General features: G+C 40.9%; 1 protein-coding gene across 1 annotated transcript; it reads left to right on the top strand.

Annotated features, from left to right (window-relative positions):
- The first annotated feature begins 14,507 nt into the window (after window positions 1-14,507).
- Window positions 14,508-19,621, top strand: gpr37l1a (G protein-coupled receptor 37 like 1a). Its single transcript, XM_061218850.1, has 2 exons — window positions 14,508-15,380; window positions 16,455-19,621. The coding sequence occupies exons 1-2, from the start codon at window positions 14,661-14,663 to the stop codon at window positions 17,391-17,393; spliced, it is 1,659 nt and encodes a 552-aa protein (XP_061074834.1). The 5' UTR covers window positions 14,508-14,660; the 3' UTR covers window positions 17,394-19,621.
- Window positions 19,622-20,163: the final 542 nt, after the last annotated feature.

Raw genomic sequence — 20,163 nt, 5'->3', positions numbered from 1 at the left:
ATATAACCCAATGTAGAGTAGTCCACCACACAGGGACAAGCAGAAATGAATGATAATTCTATTGATGAACCTTGATTATAATGACATTTTTGCTAAAGCTTCATCATTTCGCTTATATAGATACTCAGCCTTAGGTGCATTAAATAGTTCCATACTCAACTTTTACAATGCAATAAAAACATAAAAAAGCATAACATGTATCTACACTGTACTCTACAGCAGAACCAGGGGGTAATAAACAATTGATTGTACTCAAACTGCTGGCGGACTGGTGGTTTTTCAGGCACATTTTTCAGGCAATTACCCCTAAAGTATTAAAAAGATTAACTTTTGTCGCCTTTAGTAAGACAGTGGAGATAGACTGATTAAAAACAATGCTGCCCACTCAAATATAATCTGACTGTATTGGAGAAAAAAAGCAATGAAAGATTTAATGATGCTGACAAAATGTATTTAAAAATGAAACTATTTAATATTTGAGAAAAATATTACCTTACATGAAAGTTTAAGGCACATCACTCATTTACTGAAAACTTAAAGATTTGTCCAGGACTGAGCTTAGTCTGTGTAAAACTGGCCCATTACTTTCTTTAAATGGCACATTGATGATATCTAGGCTGGAGTCCTGGATTTCTCAATTCTCATCTCAATGAGGAAAGAAAATTAGACACCTGCATTTATCGTAAAGAAACTGACAAAAATACTAGGCTGTTACCCGGTATTAAAAAAATGCAGTTCTTCCGCCAAGATTTGAATTTAGGAGAGGCAAAAACATTACAGATGCTGTAGTGTCCTCGGTGCTCAGAGAACCCAACAGGAATACTAACTGCCTGGCAAAGGAATTTCTGTATACTGTTTGCTAACTACAGATGTGGAATATGCACATACTGTTCCAAAAGGCATACCACTATTCATTTAATCACCATTTCACTGGAGAAATATACTAAATAAAAGAATATATCAATAGTAGGTCAACGCATGCTGTTTACAAGAAAACGGTGGTATGGTTTGGGCTGGTTGTTATTATACATTTATTAATAACACCAGCAAAAACTTCTGTCATATTACGGAAAAGATATTTCAAAAACACTGTAATTCCTATTCTTGGTTACAACAACATAGTCTTGTGATATTGGTCACACTTTACAATGATGGACAAATGTGTTAATTAAGCTAGAAATTTATTTTTCTCTAGTTAATGCATTTGTTAACAACATATTTGTTACATTAATATTTATACATTAGCAAACCATATGATGAACATAATTAGTTAACCATTAACTAATGCATTAACTGTCTTTTTAATTCCAGAATTAATTGGCAACAACTAATGTTGTGGTTAACATGAATTAATGATGTACAAAAACATTGACAGAGCTGTACAGATTCACTCCTCAGTAGTAGTTAGTTCACAACTACATTAGTTCATGCCAATGCATGGCGCCTTATTGTGAAGTGTTACTGTGATATTGACACTATGGAGATGTACAATGCTAGATTTTTTAAAGATGTGTAACTAAAGCCGTTGATGGGTGCAGTGACCAGACCAGACCAGCAAGTTTTGTCAGAGGAGGACAGGCTGGTAACACCAGGTCTGCCACTGAAAACAAAGAGCCGTTTCTTTGCCTGAGAAAGTGAGATGATGTGGTTTCATTTTGACTTGCAAAACAAAAGTTTGTAACTGGAGGATGTTATGTAAGACAGCACAGCTACCCAATCCTCTCTCCTCTTCCCCCGGCCTCTGTATAAACGGACCCATCCCCCACCCCCGACCAGCCACCAACATTTCTTTAGGTTCTTACGTGGATAAGAACCTGTTCAATTATTGTCCCTTTTCAAAATACAGCTGAAATTATGACATTATTACAAATTACATTAGTCAATTGTAAGTGCATGCAGGGTATTCAAAGTCCAACATGGTTAAAGATGCAGATTCTTTGGCAAACCCAACAGTATGGCCTTGATGATGGATACATCTGTTCTATTTAACGTTCACCTGCTGTAATGTATGTAGGCTATAAACCGATCTCTCAACACAGACAGAAGAATTAGTGTACTGTCTGCAATGGCACTGATATCCATAGATACAGTATTATAAGATATCAACAAGTCACCAAATCTCTTGTGGTCTGTGTGCGGTGTGCCTGCCCTTCTTGTGAAGGATGTTTTCTTCAGGCCTCTGCAGGCCATTGTTTGGGGTTGATCCTAATGGCCCTGTCGTTGTGAGACAGAAAATGCCGAATCCACTGCCCACTCGTGCGCCTCTCATTCTTCTTCAACACATCTCTCCCACCCCTCCCCACTGAATTTACATAACAATTCCCAAAATAGCCCTCAATAACCCTCTACCGAAACCCACGGAGATCCCACGTTGGCCGATCCGGTTACCGGTGTGATGGTATTGTTGGGCTTCCATTGACTTCAGCTGCGTCGATTAAGCCTGTGTTTTATGAATGAGGCTCCACTTTCAGTTTCCCACCACTGCACATAAGAGTAGAGTTACTGGAATGGGAGAATGCCTCGGGAAAACCTGCTGCAGCGGCTGACAAAGGCCTTCCTCACCCTCCATTGTTGTAAGTTACAGAAAACCCTGGACACATTATCGTTTAAACCAGTGGCCGGGAACCAGTTAATGAGTGGGTATTTTGAGATTTTATGCTTAATATCAGTTTGTATATTTATTAATTTATTTTAAATATTTGTTGCCAACTCACATAAGTTTGTGTAAGTCAACTCTAAGATTCATAGCAGCCATTCTAATCAATTACAATAAAATTAGACTTTGCATGTACTGGCATGACAGTGTCATTTAATCAATACACAATGAGACCACATGCAATAACCTTTTGCTTCAAAAAATTAATTATTACAAATATTGGTATAATAACAGGAATATTCTGTGTCTTTGTTGAATTGGGAGAGGTTTTCTCTGCTCATCAAAAAAAAAGGGCCAGACTAATTGAAGCTGACAGGAAGGTGACAGTAATGTAAATAACCAGACATTACAACACTGGTATGCAGTAATCAACAGTTATCATTTCATTTATACACTGGACTGCTTTGGGAAAAATCTCCAACTAATTATTATACCCGCCAGAGTTCATTACCAAAACTTTTCATTTTGGAGCACAGTCTATGAATTGAAAAATGCTGGAATGTTGAAGAAGTCTGCTTTCCAGAACTACATCTGTGGATGCTAGAAGCTTTAGTAAATCTTTACACATTTGACCAATGTTTTCTGTGAAGGCTCATCCTTGCACCATCGGCTTTAAAGCCCATGTTAATGCATACTATATTATTTTAAACAAAAAAGGTTTTTTTTATCTTTATTATCTTCATACAGATACAGTTGTTATGTGTACCAAAAACCCTGTTTGCCTTAAAGGCAAAACAAATCTAGTATGAATATGAAAATGCTTCTCTTAATTTAACAAATTATGTTCTCTTTCCTGAAAAGTGCTGTGTCACAGTGTATCCGTGTGGCTTTCCTGAGAATTGGGGAGTATAATGGGAAAGTCCCTTCTGCGAAATACATGCAAATCTGACTACAGTCCATGACATTCTTCCCCAATGCACACATTAGTCACTTCTGTTTTTTTTTGTTGCTTACAGCAAAACTGCCATGCAATATACGGCGCAAGACTTGCCGAAAGAATCCAGAATGGTTGGTGAAAACATGATAAAATCTAATGCAGGGGGTTTCAGCCGTGAAGGTACTGATGGTTTTTGTTGTTACGGAGTCCTTTATTCATCAATTAAAGCAGTACTCTACATGGTTACCTTACCTCACTCCGCTTCTTGTGTCTGGATTGCTTGCAGATTTTACAGTGAAAACAGTCTCTGTGAACCTCCAGGGTAAAGATGGAGAACCTTGGCAACGATGCCATTCTCAAAACACTCAATTGCAATTATTAGTTTAGACACACTAGTTAGATGCACACAAAAATATGTCACAGTAATTTAAAATGATGAGCAACACCAAAATGTATTATAGTATCACAATAATGGCAGAAGCCAAAGACTAAATAACTTGGTGTAATATTTGTAAAACCGTTGCCTTTAATGAATGTTTGATTGTATTTTACATTAGTTGGAAAATGTAATGCTCTTAAAATGCATCGTTTTCCTCCCCAGTTTGGAAAGTCCAGTCATACAGTATCTATCAGCACTGATTGCTGTAAACACACAATCCGTTCACTCAGGAGAGTGGAGCTCAGCATGTGCCCTCCTCCAGAGCATGTGATGTCAGCCACCACTTCTTATGACATCACAGTTCACAAGTCATGCTATCACAGACATGAGTCAGAGGAAGACCCTTCATGGAAAGCACAACAGAGCTGCAAAGAGATCCAGGAGAGTCACATTTGAAAGAAGGGAGGCCACTCTTTCCGAGCTGGGGGACTCTGATTACAAATCAGGGTCACAGGAGTGTCAAACGTCTGTGAAAGGCATTTGCACTAAAAGTGCATCTCATCCAGGAAGCCACAGTTTAGACCCGTATGACAACAGTATTAGGTTCCAAAGCATTCTTATCTCTCATTGACTTTCTTATCTCTGAAGCACTGCAGAATAATATTTGATAGTTATTATCTGTAATTCCTCTTTTAAAATGCACTCAAAGTAACACATATTGTTTGTGTAATTTGTACTGTAATGTATGATGCTTCATGCTGGCAATTATCAGTCAGTGGAGGGAATCCTGTGTGTGCATATCATAGCATGTCATAGCGGGTGTGTGCATGTCATAGCGGGTGTGTGCATGTCATAGCGGGTGTGTGCATGTCATAGTAGGTGTGTGCATGTCATAGTAGGTGTGTGCATGTCATAGCGGGTGTGTGCATGTCATAGCGGGTGTGTGCATGTCATAGCGGGTGTGTGCATGTCATAATGGGTGTGTGCATGTCATAGCGGGTGTGTGCATGTTATAGCGGGTGTGTGCATGTCATAGTGGGTGTGTGCATGTCATAGCGGGTGTGTGCATGTCATAATGGGTGTGTGCATGTCATAGCGGGTGTGTGCATGTCATAGCGGGTGTGTGCATGTCATAGCGGGTGTGTGCATGTCATAGCGGGTGTTCTATGTTGGCCTGTGGAGCGCGATCTTCTCGACCCCCGGCCCCAGTGCAGGGTGCAGAAATTGGCAAGCTACGCGTCAATATTCTTATCTTAGCTGTAATAGAGGTCTTATTATAACTAGGTGACTTTCATAGTAGCTTAGCTGTAGCCTAATAAATATCACAGCTTATAAAAATATCACCCAGAACGAGGATGAAAACCTCATCATCCAAGCAGGAAAGGATGAAATTTCAATCTGGTGTGGTTCCAAAGATCTCCCCTCGGTTGTGGTAGGCTTCTTCAAATCCTTTGAAACAACCTATTTTTACATTTCAGCTAGACATATAAAGCATACTGAAATCACTGTTCAACTGTTTTAATTGTCCATTTTTATTTCACCTTTTACTCACTGCATATTGCAGTTGCAGACTAGTTTCCCCACAATATAAACAGGTACCACCTAAGGTGATGAACTGATAATTATGCAAGCTCCTCTGATTACCTTCATGTGTGATCAAATACTAAACTGGCAATGATCAAGCCAAACTGTGAACCACTTTTTTATGTTCCTCCCAAATTTACCTCGGCCCATCTGTGCTCCCCGACTGGCTACTTTCTTGTAGCCCTACTTTGCAAGTGAGCAGCCTGTGATAGTGTGTTATAAGGGTTGCAACATCATGTCAAACTAGCAAGGCCAGGGCTCACAATAGTCACTGCTAGGCTCGACAAGCTGATTGGTGCCCCAGCAGAATTTCAATGCCAACACCACTGCAGTACATTCATTTTCATCAAATAGCTTTGCGTCTAAATAGCACATGAAAATGGTCTGTTCTTTGATACCGTCCTTGAAATAAGATCACCACAGAATGACATCATTATCAGCCTTACTGCCTATCTGAAAGACGTCAGTTGAAAGAATTATACCGCTGACTAATGACATGAAATTAGAGGCAGGGTTCCTGTTATGCTCTAAAGGACCTGCCGAATGATTGATTGGAACCGTGGCCTAACCACGGATTAACCTATTTTCTAAAAAGCCTGTGAAACTAGTTCTCCTTTAAATAAATTAGATCAAGCATATGGCTGTTGTTCTCAGAAGGAATCAGATTCCTCTTCTGGGAAACTGGGTGTGTGTTATAGACATTCCGACCAAGTTCTATTGTCAATTACTTTTTGGGCAAGATGCCAAGCATATGGTGAGATTTTCCAGACAAATGCATTAATGCTTATTTAATAAGAAAATAAGAATATTTCTCCAACCAGCTTAAACTGCTGTGTCAACAGGGGAAGACTGCACCTCTTTAGAAGAATCTCAAGAATATAGCAGGACATATCAACACGCTCCAGAAATGCTGTAGCGTGTAATACACCAATCTAAACTCAATTGCTGCATTGTACATTTTATACGGTTAGGCAAATACAATAGATACCTGTACCTGTGCCTAGACTGGGTAGGATAAGCGTAACAATGTTAGGTTTTAATGCTTCATAATGTTAAAGTTTGATCAAAATGCTCTTATTGAAAACCAGGAGTGGTTAGAATAATGATGAAGTTTGATTTAAATGCTTTCATTGAAACTGTGAAATGGTTAGAATGAAGAATAAGTGAATAAGGTACTGTGTTTTAAAGTGGAAGTGTTGATTTCATGGGTTATTGCATAATTAGACCATGCACCTCACCAAAGGAGAATGTGGTGGGTAACTGCAGATGAAACATGGCACAAATGATCCAATGATCTACTGTGTGTGTTCACTGCTGAGCTGCATGTAAACTCCAGCCGTCTCTGTGCTAGGGCTTACTGTATACAGTTGAAGGTGTGCCACAGCACTCGGCTAAATGATGTCAGATTGAAAAGATTGCCTGGAAACGCTTTCAATGCAGGTGACCTAGAAAGCCTAATATACCAGAAGAGAACAATGGAAATGTCATTTTTTTTGTTGTTCTGAGAAATGGTCATCTCCCAACATTGAGATCAAATGTGAGTCAAATGCTTTTATATTTCCACACCAATGCCATCATTTGTGGGGTGTTTTTCTTACCAAAATGGAGTGCACAGATCATATTGCTGGAGGCATCTATTAAATGTGACCCATTTCAGAGATGTATAAAATTTGAACTCCATGTCTCGAAGGCAAGAGGACAGTCATTGCTGAATGGGAAATTTAGGTCAGCAGGTGTTCTGCTTAGCTACTTACCACAGAGCAAGCGATTTCATATACATTGATAAGGTAGTGGGACTAAATGACTAGATGCATTGCTCCCTGCATAAGGGTGATATTTGAGAAAACATGAATGTCAAAAGATAATGGGGTCATATGATGCAGTGGAAATTAACATTGTGCTTTAAATTCCACAGTGACACAAAAGCATAACTGCGTCTGTATGAAACCCACTGTCTCTGTATGAAACCCACTGCATCTGTATGAACCCCACTGCCTCTGTATGAAACCCACTGCATCTGTATGAACCCCACTGCCTCTGTATGAACCCCACTGCCTCTGTATGAACCCCACTGTCTCTGTATGAACCCCACTGCCTCCGTATGATCCCCACTGCCTCTGTATGAACCCCACTGCCTCTGTATGAACCCCACTGTCTCTGTATGAACCCCACTGTCGGTGTATTTACATTACATTAATGGCATTTGGCAGACGCTCTTATCCAGAGCTATGTACAGTTGATTAGACTAAGCAGGAGACAATCCTCCCCTGGAGCAATGCAGGGTTAAGGGCATTGCTCAAGGGCCCAACGGCTGTGCGGATCTTATTGTGGCTACACCAGGAATCGAACCGCCGACCTTGCAGGTCCCAGTCATGCTCCATAACCACTACGCTACAGGCCGCCTGTGTATGAACCCCACTGCCTCTGTATGAACCCCAATGTCTGTGTATGAACCCCACTGCCTCTGTATGAACCCCACTGCCTCTTTATGAACCCCATTGTCTCTGTATGAACCCCACTGCCTCCGTATGAAGTGAATTCCTTTTGGGTGTACTATATGTTTGCCTTGCCTGTCACTGTGCAATTCATGTATTCTTCTTACTGATGTTTCTTTACAAATCAAAATACTGCCCATAGGAATACTCAAGCAATCTACCTTGTCAAGGGACCAACTGATATGCAAATATTGGGGGTGATATGTCTCTTTCTATGCATCTTTACCCAAACCTATGCATACGATGCTGCCTTTTTGTTCTTGCATGCCAATACAACTATTACATGAACTGATTTAAAGTGAGTTTTAGAAGCTGAAGATAAGGTGTTTTCAGTTTAGTAAAATCTAGTTTCAAATGGATATAGGTTTTTAAGTGTAAATGGATTTAAGTTCCTGGACTTATTATCCAGGAAATATTTTGAGTTCATCCATATTCCTATCTTAACTGTGGTTGAACATTTACGTCATATATAAATAGCCCAAATTTAACAGCCACAATCTGGGTCAATTGTGTATTTGTGGATTAGAGAACACCAAAGACAGGACAGTATGTGTTGACTAATAAATGGTCTTGAAGTGCCACAATATTTCATTTGGTGAAGCTCTAGTATGTGCATAGTTAACAAAATGTACATAGTTCTGTATATGTGTCACATTAAAACCTTCAGAGAAATGCTAAACTTTCAAAGTGACAATCTGACACATACTGAAGGTAGCAAAACCAGAAATGTGTCCATGTAATTGAACAGGAACTGGAAAAAATGCAAGAAGACTGTCTCTTTAACATTTCTTTCATGTAAAACTGACTGGATGACAGTAGATCACTCTAGAAATCTTCTGGCTTGTCATAAACACAACTAATAAACAGTCAAACTCCCAAGTTACATACTGGGAGTTTTCACATATTGGGTCGATAAGTGTCTTATTGTTACTTGCAGATATAAAATACGTTCTGATGATTTCCATGTTTGGTATATTCTTGTATAATACAGTTTCCAAGCTGAGGCAGACAGGACCACATATTCTGCTCTCGGTGGTACACTTAGTTGACATATTTGAAGACGGCTGAGAAGACACACCACCCCCAAACCGGTGGCTTTTTTCTGGAAAATAGATTTGTCTCAGCTGACAAATCTAAGAAATGCAAAGAATGAGGGACCTAGATTTTTACGGCAAATGGTAGCAATCTGGTTTAGCTGGACAGGAGAGATGGTAATCATTTCATTTAGCCAACATAGCTTCAGGGCTTTGTAAGAACAGCATATTCTTTTGTTGTCCAATCTGTTTATGATGAAAATTTCAGGTAAAACGAGTTTGAGAGGCTTCCCAGCAGGTCTGTGATCGCACAGCATGAGCATGATGCTCCATTTCTTCATATATGACCATAAACGTCTTTCCACTTGGCTCCCTGATTTCACTGCAGCTGTCTCCACGGAACTGAGTCTTGAGCTTGTTTGTGGTTTTCAAAGGTCAAATATCCCCAAAAGACTAAAGATGAGTGGATTTGTCTATGGGACAAATGGTTTTGAATGAAACTAAATGCCAGTACAGTAACTGCTACCTGCCAAACAAAGTTCAGCCAGAAGCCAAGGTATATAAGATTAAAATCTTCATAAACAGCAAGGAATACATTTTGTAGCATGCCAACGGAACACCATCTAGAACCTAGTGCGGATTATTACTATTACTATAACACTATGGAGCTACTCTTATGAAGAGACAAAGTGAAGATGCAGTAGATAAAACAGATAGCACTGACACCCCAGAGTACACAATGTCTGTATCCAGTGTCACGGAAGCAGCTCCAGTGTTTGCCTGTGTTAGACTTGCATGCTATCCAGGTTAGCACTGCTCTAATGTAGAGTAGGCCACCCCTAGTATGGAGGAACTATCTTTACGACAGTGGGAATCCATTGGAATTCAAATAAAATTTTTAAAGAATGAAAATATTGAAAGAATATAACAACAGTGCTTGGTTACATACTAATATGACATTAAAAATAGCTGGTGAAGACTTGCCTGAAATGCTTTGCTTATTGCTGATGGCGCGTCTGCATTATCTAGGCAAGTTTGTTTTCATAACCAGTTGCCAAATGGATGAGGCCATATGTCTCCATAGGTGAAATGTTAGCATGCATGACCAGCTATGCACTCAAATTGCGCTACAGGTGCTTAGATTTCTACGGATGATTTCACTCAAGTTCATTTGTTTGTTGTTCATGCTATGCTGGGCACAGATTTTGCCAGAACAGTATGTGAGAGTATGACAAATTACCCCCAATGAAAGGTTGGACTTGTTTAAGATTGGGATGAGTGCTACAATAATGTCAGGAATCTGAGACGAGAACTGTGCCCTCTTCTTCACACCAAATCCTGCCAAAGTGGGCCGGTCCACATTCCCTGTGGGTGAGGTGTTAAGTGTCAACCAATCGTTTCAGGGTCAATGACTAGCCAGCCTGGCTGCTTTGGTTGATCTGCATATGATTAATCAGCTGCTTTTTGCAACTTAAATAAACAAGAATCATATTAGAAAGTTTAATTTATACCATCCTAACCTTCTGTTAAGGTTAGGTTGGATCTAAATGTGGCTGGAAGAATGTGGCTTGCCTTTGTATTTCACATTGTAATTGAAACTGATTTTTGCTTGGTTATCTTGAAAACCTCAGTTTTGTAGTTGAGTTGCATTATGGGATAAATGCATTTGAGAGGCTCCAGATACACTCTCTCCCGCTGTTTTAGGCATGGGGTAATCAGGGCTGCTTCCTCCACCATATGGCCCTATTTCTATTCCTCAGCTCATTTATTGGGTCTGAATTACTTGCAAATTTTGTGAAAAAAAATTGCAGTTGACCCTGTAAACCCCTACTCCACAACAAGCTTCTCATATTATGCTGTGGCTAAGCAGACTTGATCAGGAAGGTTTTTGTTGTGCTGGAAAACTTAATGCAGAGGGCGCACATACAGTTGTGTTCAAAATAATAGCAGTCCAACATGACTTACCAGATCAATCACTGTTTTTGGTAGAAAATATATTACTACATGGCAAATAATTTACCAGTAGGTGTAGTAGAGTCATAGAAAACCAACAGACCCAACATTTATCCAACATTCATGATACACATGCTCCTGAGTCTGTGTAATTGAATAATTAATTGAAAGAGGCGTGTTCAAAATAATAGCAGTGTGGAGTTCAATTAGTGAGGTCATTCATTCTGTGAAAAAACAGGTGTGAATCAGATGGCCCTTATTTAAGGATGAAGCCAGCACATGTTTGCATGCATTTCTCTCTGAAAACCTGAGAAAAATGGGTCGTTCCAGACATTGTTCAAAAGAACAGCGTACTTTGATTAAAACGTTGATTGGAGAGGGAAAAACGTATAAAGAAGTGCAGAAAATAATAGGCTGCTCGGCTAAAATGATCTCCAATGCTTTAAAATGGAAAGCAAAACCAGAGAGACGTGGAAGAAAATGAAAGACTACCATTCGAATGGATCGAAGAATAGCCAGAATGGCAAAGACTCAGCCAATGATCAGCTCCATGGTGATCAAAGACAGTCTGAAGTTACCAGTGAGTACTGTGACAATTAGAAGACGCCTGTGTGAAGCTGATCTATCGGCAAGAAGCCCCCGCAAAGTCCCACTGTTAAAAAAAGACACATGCTGAAGAGGATTCAATTTGCCAAAGAACATCAACTGGCCTAAAGAGAAATGGAGAAACATTTTGTTGACTGATGAAAGTAAGATTGTTCTTTTTGGGTCCAAGGGACGCAGGCAGTTTGTCAGCCGACCACCAAACACTGAATTCAAGCCACTCTGAAGACAGTGAAGCATGGTGGTGCAAGCATCATGATATGGGGATGTTTCTCTTACTATGGTGTCGGGCCTATTTATCGCATACAAGGGATCATGGATCAGTTTGCCTATATCAAAATACTTGAAGATGTCATGTTGCCTTATGCCGAAGAGGAAATGCCCTTGAAATGGGACCTTGAGATGAGCAGCATCTTGGTTCCAGACCAACAAAATTAAAGTTATGGAGTGGCCAGCCCAATCCCCGGACCTTAATCCGGTTGTGGGGTGACATCAAAAATGTTGTTTCTGAGGCAAAACCAAGAAATGCAGAGGAATTGTGGAATGTTGTCAAATCATCCTGGGCTGAAATACCTGTTCATAGGTGCCAGAAGTTGGTCGATTCCATGCAACACAGATGTGAAGCAGTTCTCCAGAAACCGTGGTTATACAACTAAATATTAGTTTAGTGATTCACAGGAATGCAGACACTGCTATTATTTTGAACACAACTGTACCTGTTGCCAGGGAAACACTAGGCAGTGCATGGTACACTTGCCAGTGGTCCCTTCGGTTGCTGCTCTCACTGTGGGAGGCTGTTTTATATACAGTACACTGCACACAAGGCAGCATGGATGGTGCAGTGCCGCCTCACAGCAAGGAGGTCCTGGGTGGAGTTTGCATGTTCTCCCCGTGTTTGCGTGGGTTTCCTTCGGGTACTCTGGTTTCCTCCCACAGTCCAAAGACATGCAGGTTAGGCTGATTGGAGAGTCTAAATTGCCCATGGTATGAGTGTGTGAGTGAATGGTGTGTGTGCCCTGCGATGGACTGGCGACCTGTCCAGGGTGTATTCCTGCCTTTCGCCCAATGTATGCTGGGATAGGCTCCAGCCCCCCTGCGACCCTGTCCAGGATAAGCGGGTTAGGATAATGAATGAATGAATGACACAGCACCCAGTTTCACCCATGAGCTGGGTACTCATCTTGTCCTAATGAACTAATGTTACAGATTGGGCATTATTGTCCTTTGTTGCCCTCTTGTGGTCAATATTTGAAACTGACAGTGCACAGCAGTGCTTATCTGGATCTAGAGACTCAGGCAAATTTCTATTTTGCATCTTTTCAAACAAACAATACTTTGTATGGACAGAGGATTATGCAGCTTGATGATGAACACAATTTAAAACATTCTAACATTCCTTACATCGCTTGCTTTTTTGTTTTTAAACATATTCTATGGGCCTTGTAGAAGCGTTGTTTTGTATGTGACGCATTGGGACAAATTACCACTGGATAAAAATTTAAATTGAACATCAATTCAAGGCCATCCATTTTTATCTATTCAATTAAGAAAGATATCTCCTGCAAAGTGCATGTTACCAGTCAGGAACCCAACCTTAGGGTGTGTCACTATGCTGAAAATTAGGTAATTACTCGGACAGCTGCTCAACATCCCCGAAAATGTCTGCACCTTGTCATAATGGCTCCAGTAACCCACTGGGTAACAACACAATTAATCAATCACTAAATGTCAAATGACAAGCTTTCAATAATTTATCATTATAATTACTATACAATATAATTAATTAGAAAAAACAGTGGTTGTCAAAATGATGCCAGCATATATCAACTTAAATAAAGGCCTCTTTAAAAATAGAAAGCATTGTGACATCAGAAGTAACAGTATTTGGAAAGTATTTGGAAAGTCCAGTGTGACTGAAGTGAAGCATTCCTGCCCTGCCCCTCCCTAGAGACACACACTGAACACACCTATGCTGAAGCTATATTTACAATGTGGACGGGAAATGACTTGACACATCTGCTGTCACATAATCACTGTTGTTACGCCAAGGTCGACCTTACAGTGTCACTGGAGTTTTCAAGCAAAACAATTAGGAGCACAGAGAGCAGTCATAGCTTTCATAGTTCCAATTCTAGTTGTAAATCAAATTGTATAAAGTGGGAAACTACCGAAAGACCAACATGAAAAGAAAATAAATGTGACGTACATATACTTATTAATATATGAATAACCAAATACATACTGTAGATCTGCTCAATCAAAAGTTAGGACCAGGAATGTAACTGGTGTAACTGATTAACCCATTGTGATTAGAGGTGTAAATAACTTTTTGAAAAACATATTAACTATTTTGTTTAAAAAGTTTCTCCAGTGATAATATAAAAATTGTTATGAAGCTTATCATTTTGAAAGGTACATATACAGTATCTTGTCTACTACTCAATAAAAAGAGAAGAAATAAATATTTAAAAAACCAGTCCTACTATTTAGGAGGTTTGGTTTTGTACTTTTTATGTAAACCCAATGAGAGGATCTACCAGGACTGGGAATATGTCATTTATTCATACGGATATCCAAAGATAATGTTGTGAAAGATGGCTGTGTATCGCATTTGGTCAATAAAAATGGTTCAAGGCATTGGGTAATAAATACGAAAACAATTATAGTTTAATATGTTTGATTTGCCATTACCACAGTGAATCAAATCAACATTAAAAATATTAAACAAGACCAAGATCATACTTTTTTTTTGACAATAAAACTTTATGAACTCTTGTTATTTAATTGTCCAGCAGATGGCAAAAAAGTTCTTGGAAGGGGTTATCAGAAATACGACATCAGACCCCCTTTTTTTAGAAGGACAAGCCATGCTTCTCTCATTTGAGACGTGACGGCCTGATTTACTGTAGTGGGCAAGATCTGGAGATTTTAGCGACGCGCAAAACTCGAGCATCGAATCGAAAATTTCGCAACTTGTTGGTGACATTTATAAGGCGATTAATATCTTCATTTAAACCGACCACATATTACCTGGATCATCATAATTTACTTGAAGTTCAATCAAGCAATTACACCGAATATGATTCCTTTATTTACTTTGATGCTGCTTTTTGGGGCCTCGGAGGCAAAAAGCTTATTTCAGTTAAAAGGGCCGCAGGATGCGCAACTTAAAACTGCTGAAACGAGACCGAGAAAGTTTGACAGCGCCATATTGAAGGAGATGCACGGGCTCAGCCTGGAGTTTAATTTCATCCAAAGTGATGCTGAGTCGGAATCTGTCTCAAAACACAAGAGAGTGCCGAGGGGTGCAGGCGATGGCAGCACCAATCAACAGGATCAGCACGGCCAAAGCTACCCGAGGCCTTACGACCCAAAGAATTACTTCACAACACCCAAATCTATTCAGCGCTCCAACTCGACACTTTTCCTGGACAGACGCAGTGGTACTACCAGCGGCTCGCTTTGGGAGGACGGCGCTGGGAACAACCGTTCAGCGGAGAGGGGTACAATTGGCATCCACAACCCCCTGTACCCAGTCACGGAGAGCTCTTACAGCGCCTATGCTGTGATGCTTCTGTCCCTGATAGTGTTCGCAGTGGGCATTACCGGCAACCTGGCTGTCATGTGCATTGTGTGGCATAACTACTACATGAAAAGTGCCTGGAACTCTATCCTAGCCAGTCTGGCATTCTGGGACTTTTTGGTGCTTTTCTTCTGTTTACCCGTGGTCGTCTTTAACGAAATAACCAAGAAAAGGCTACTGGGGGATGTTTCGTGCCGGATCGTTCCCTTCCTGGAGGTGAGTTATAATACCTATTCAAGGTTTCCGCGTGAGGAGAGCACATCTTGCAGATGGTGTTTCCATGGTTTCCCATTAATCAGTATTCACCACCTTATCAAATTATTTATAATAAAATGATCATGGCATGAATTATACTATTAACCCTGCTGTATCGATGGATTGATTCTGTATGGACGAGGGAATTAATATATTTTCACATGGCCTACTTATCAATTGGATATTTAATAATCAGTGCACTGTGACCATGTAGTGGTAGCCTACGTTGTCCAGTATGAGTTTTCGCGGCTGGTTTAACTTCTTAGTGCGGACTGACTCCTTGCAGGTTTTTTCTTGGCCAACCACCAACCAATGTAGTATATACCATTTTGAAGATTAAATCAAGTTATCAATATGAAATAGGAATGTAGGTCATAGTTGTCTGTGTGAAATATGATTTATACATCAATGTGTTCACATTTCTTAGAAAATTGCAGAAACAAAGTTCACATTTTTGAACAGTGTACATTTGAGATTGAGAACTCTGTGTACTTACAGAGCTTAACTTAAGAAACAGGCTGGTGTGAACCCAGATACCATAGGATGAAGATGAATGGTCAGAAAATATATGGAATAATTTTAAACAGTGCAATCATGACTTAAGCACGCGGCCCCAGAATAAGAGTGCTTAACTCATTTTTGATTGAACTAAGGATGTGTTTTTCACCGCTTCAGATAGATAAATGCACTCATATGTTTTAAAAAAGTTGCTCAGCTGCTCAGCAGTTAGTGGTCTGAGTTCCTACAACAGTTCAACATTCATCTTCTAATGTAGAGAATGTCCCAATCAAATTTATTTTGATTATAAATTACAGTACAACAAGCTAGAAAAGAATATTAATGACATTATAATAACAGAAGAAGTAACAACATTGAAAGATATTGAAAGATAAACCATAGCAACTACATGTGAAAACCAGGCTAATGTCCAGCAATGCTTTGTGGTGGTGTTGTGGGACTGAAATGGTGAAGGGAATGTGGCATGCCGGTTGGGGTAACTCTCACTTCCTCCAACCCCTTAAAAAACCAACCAAGGTGACGTCCCTGGGGGTGACCACATTCAGCCTGTGTGCCCTGGGCATCGACCGCTTTCACGCCGCCACCAGCCTGGAGCCCAACACCCAGCAGGTGGAGCAGTGTCAGTCCATCCTGGCCAAGCTGGCCGTGGTGTGGATCGGCTCCACGATCCTGGCCCTGCCTGAACTGCTGCTGTGGCAGCTCAACCAGGATGCGTCCGGGCCTGGGGGTGTGGTGGTGGACTCCTGCACCATGAGGCCGTCTCCCAGCCTCCCCGAGTCCATCTACTCGCTGGTGCACACGTACCACGACGCCCGCATGTGGTGGTACTTCGGCTGCTACTTCTGCCTACCCCTGCTCTTTACCCTGTCCTGCCAGCTGGTGACCCGGCGCATCAGCCTGGAGCCGCGCCCGCTCCCCTCGTCATCCTCCTCCTCGTCCTCTTCCTCCTCCTCCTCCTCCTCCTCTCCCAAGAAGCTCCAGCAGAAGAAGCATGAGCAGAAGCGCAGCCGGCAGCTGAACTGCACCGTGGTGGCGCTGGCCACGGTCTACGCCGTGTGCGGGCTGCCGGAGAATGTGTGCAACATCGCACTGGCCTACACCTCCGTCCAGGTGTCCGCGCCCACCCAAGCCCTGCTGGCCCTCATCAACCAGTTCTTCCTCTTCTTCCGCTCCTCCATCACACCCGTGCTCCTGATCTGCCTGTGCAGGTCGCTGGGCCAGTCCTTCATGGACTGCTGCTGCTGCTGTTGTGAGGAGTGTCTGTCCGACGGCGCCTCCTCCACCTCCTCTTCCTCCCCGTCCTCCACCTCCGCCTCCACCTCCTCTTCCTCCCCGTCCTCCCGCTGCACCGTGGGGGGCAAACCCAAGGCCACTGCCTCAGAAATCCCCCCTTCCATCCTCTTTGACAAGGCCAAGGACAGCTCCTCCATCTTAGCCATTGGCACGCCCTGCTGAGGTGTGACCTTGACTTTGACCTTGCTCTGATGACATTGTGCTTCAATATGGAGCAAAACCCCTCAAGAACCAAGAGGAGAGGTGAAAGAGCTCCACGGGATTGCTTGACTGCTAGACTTTTGTTATATTCAATGTTTTCTGTATTTCACTTTGTAAAAGAAAAAAGCCAGTACCTTCGCTGTGAAATTTGAGTGTGTTTACTAACATTCTGTGGTTGCCAATGGTAAAGGAAAAACTAGGACTGCCACTTATGTTATGTTTACACTGCAGTTGAAATCTTTTTTATATCTTTATTTCTTGACCCGCCGTGTACTTATTTTAAACCTGTGGCTGTGTTTGGACGCACAAGCAAATGATTGAAATCATACACAGCAGCTTGGTTTATTCATGGATAGACAGTAGATGTTTCAATTTTGCCTTTGACAAATATTTTAGTGCCACTAAATCCAAGGCCTTGGGCTCTGTCCTGCTGATCTCCTGGAACATTAAGTGTTTTGACTCCTTCCTTTCAGTTTTGCTTATGGAGAAGTTTGATTGTGCTCTTGTTGTTTTAAAAATGTTAACCTACGTTGAAGATGTCATTCACCTGTGCCAAGATAATCTTGGCAAAGAGAGCTTTAAAATGCAATGCCCTGTGCCAAATCCAATCCAGGCATACAGACATGAGTGACATGGGAGCTAGAGATAAACACCTCATGTAACTGTGGTATAGCCTTCTTCATCATCAGATCCCATGGGGCTCTTTTTCATTTAGAAATCACAGTAAAACAGATCTGATATTGTGAAATCTCTTGAAATCACCTGTGTAAACATAGGTTTTGATCTTTTTGGCTTCAATACATCAGTCTCCCTCTGCAAGTACAAAGTGAATCATACTGTGAGATTTATTATAGATTACTGAGCTACAGCTAGCCTAACATACACTTTGCTTGGGTTTAGACCATAGTTCTTTTATTTGTATTTTTTTCTGTGATACTATGAACAGCAGACTGCCATAATTAATGCTACTGGGAATCTGCTGGAAATCCATACAAAACACCTAATCAGCTTTGCAGTCAACATGGCGGCCTATGGCGGCCTGTAGCATAGTGGTTAAGGTAAATGACTGGGACACGCAAGGTCAGTGGTTCTAATCCCGGTGTAGCCACGATAAGATCCGCACAGCCGTTGGGCCCTTGAGCAAGGCCCTTAAGCCTGCATTGCTCCAGGGGAGGATTGTCTCCTGCTTAGTCTAATCAACCGTACGTTGCTCTGGATAAGAGCGTCTGCTAAATGCCAATAATGTAATGCAATGTAATTTAAATGCACTGTTTCATATCTAATTATGACCATGAGGTTCATTGCAGACCGTGAATATCAGGCCTTGGCATCAATGTCTCACTGGGGTCTCATGCCTGTATTAGGTATTGAACTTTGATTCCCAGTGTCTAACTGCATTTCTCTTTGGGATGTGATTTATGGAACTTTCTACAGTGCATCAAGAACGCATCCTGCATGCCTGCATGTTAGTAAGCCGTCTTAATACTATTTAAATAGAGTACTCTTTATTAGTGGTAAATTAACTTTAGTAATATTATTTTAAAAATCATAGCACTTGATATTCAGTTTAAAGCTTACGGTAGTAGATGTGACTAATTTAATGGGGATTTAAGCACTGATACAAAGCGGCTATGCTATGTTTTCATTTGGAAATTATCTACAGTTGAGCTTGTTCTGTGATATTATTTTACTCCGTCATATGGATAGTGTGACTGAAAAGGTGAAAAAAAAAAAAAAAAAAACTGTCATAGTAACCAAAGAGTGGTACATCTTGGAAGACTTAATTGGTAAACTGTTTGCCGAGTATCTCTAAACTGGAAATTGGCTTTGGAAAATATTCCTCAGAAGTTGGACTGTGGACAATCCTTAAATTGCCTTTAAACATACCCAGATTTTTATGCGTTCTACTTTGCATATTAGTGATATTGGTGTCTAGTTTGAGTTTGGTATTTCAATAACAATATAGTTTTGTTCTTAATTTTGGAGTTCATATGACCAGGCGGTGTCATGATGGTGTTACTCTTATTGAACCGCAAACCATGCAAAAATGATGCATGGTTTGACTTTTTTAAACATAAAATAAATATTCTTGTGTAAATTGACTTTACCAGAAAATATGATATACATGTGAATGCCCATTTTTTTGGTATTTTTATGCTTGTTCTTGCTAATAAAATGTTTGTAAATCATTGGCTTTGCATGTTTCCCTCAGAAAACAGGGATTTGCCTGAAAAACATGAATGTATGAATTCATGAAGCAGTCATAAAGCAACACGAGCCCTACCCCCTCTCTCTGAACTAATAAACAGGGTGCCTGCTGACAGCATAACAAGATGAACTTTCATCAGACACTAAAATGTTGTGGCTGGCCAGTGTTGAGTGTTCCAGTTTTAAGCAAGGACATTTTTGTCCACCCACTTTGTTGGACCTGGGACAGAAAGGGGCACGCTCATAAGGACCCCATTGTTACCCCCTCCCAAATGCAAGCCCCCGCTCTGAATATCAATGTCCTGAAGCTGGAATTGGGTTGCCAGGCTACTGTCACATTCAAGTTTACTTCAAAGAGGCCAAGCCAGAGGAAAAAAAACAAAAAAAAACAAAAAAAAACAAGCGTCACTTTCTCCCCCAGGACAGTTACCACGGCGACCAGGCGTTCTGCCCCGCAGACCCAGACGCTTGCTTCTCTATGCGCTCATTGCATTCAAAGTGCGAACAAAAGCTTATAATGAGA

The sequence above is a fragment of the Conger conger genome, chromosome 14, assembly GCF_963514075.1.
Source record: "Conger conger chromosome 14, fConCon1.1, whole genome shotgun sequence".
NCBI classification, from domain to species: Eukaryota; Metazoa; Chordata; class Actinopteri; order Anguilliformes; family Congridae; genus Conger; species Conger conger.
The sequence above is the reverse complement of the archived record's forward strand: the minus strand, read 5'-3'. Positions and strand labels throughout refer to the sequence as shown.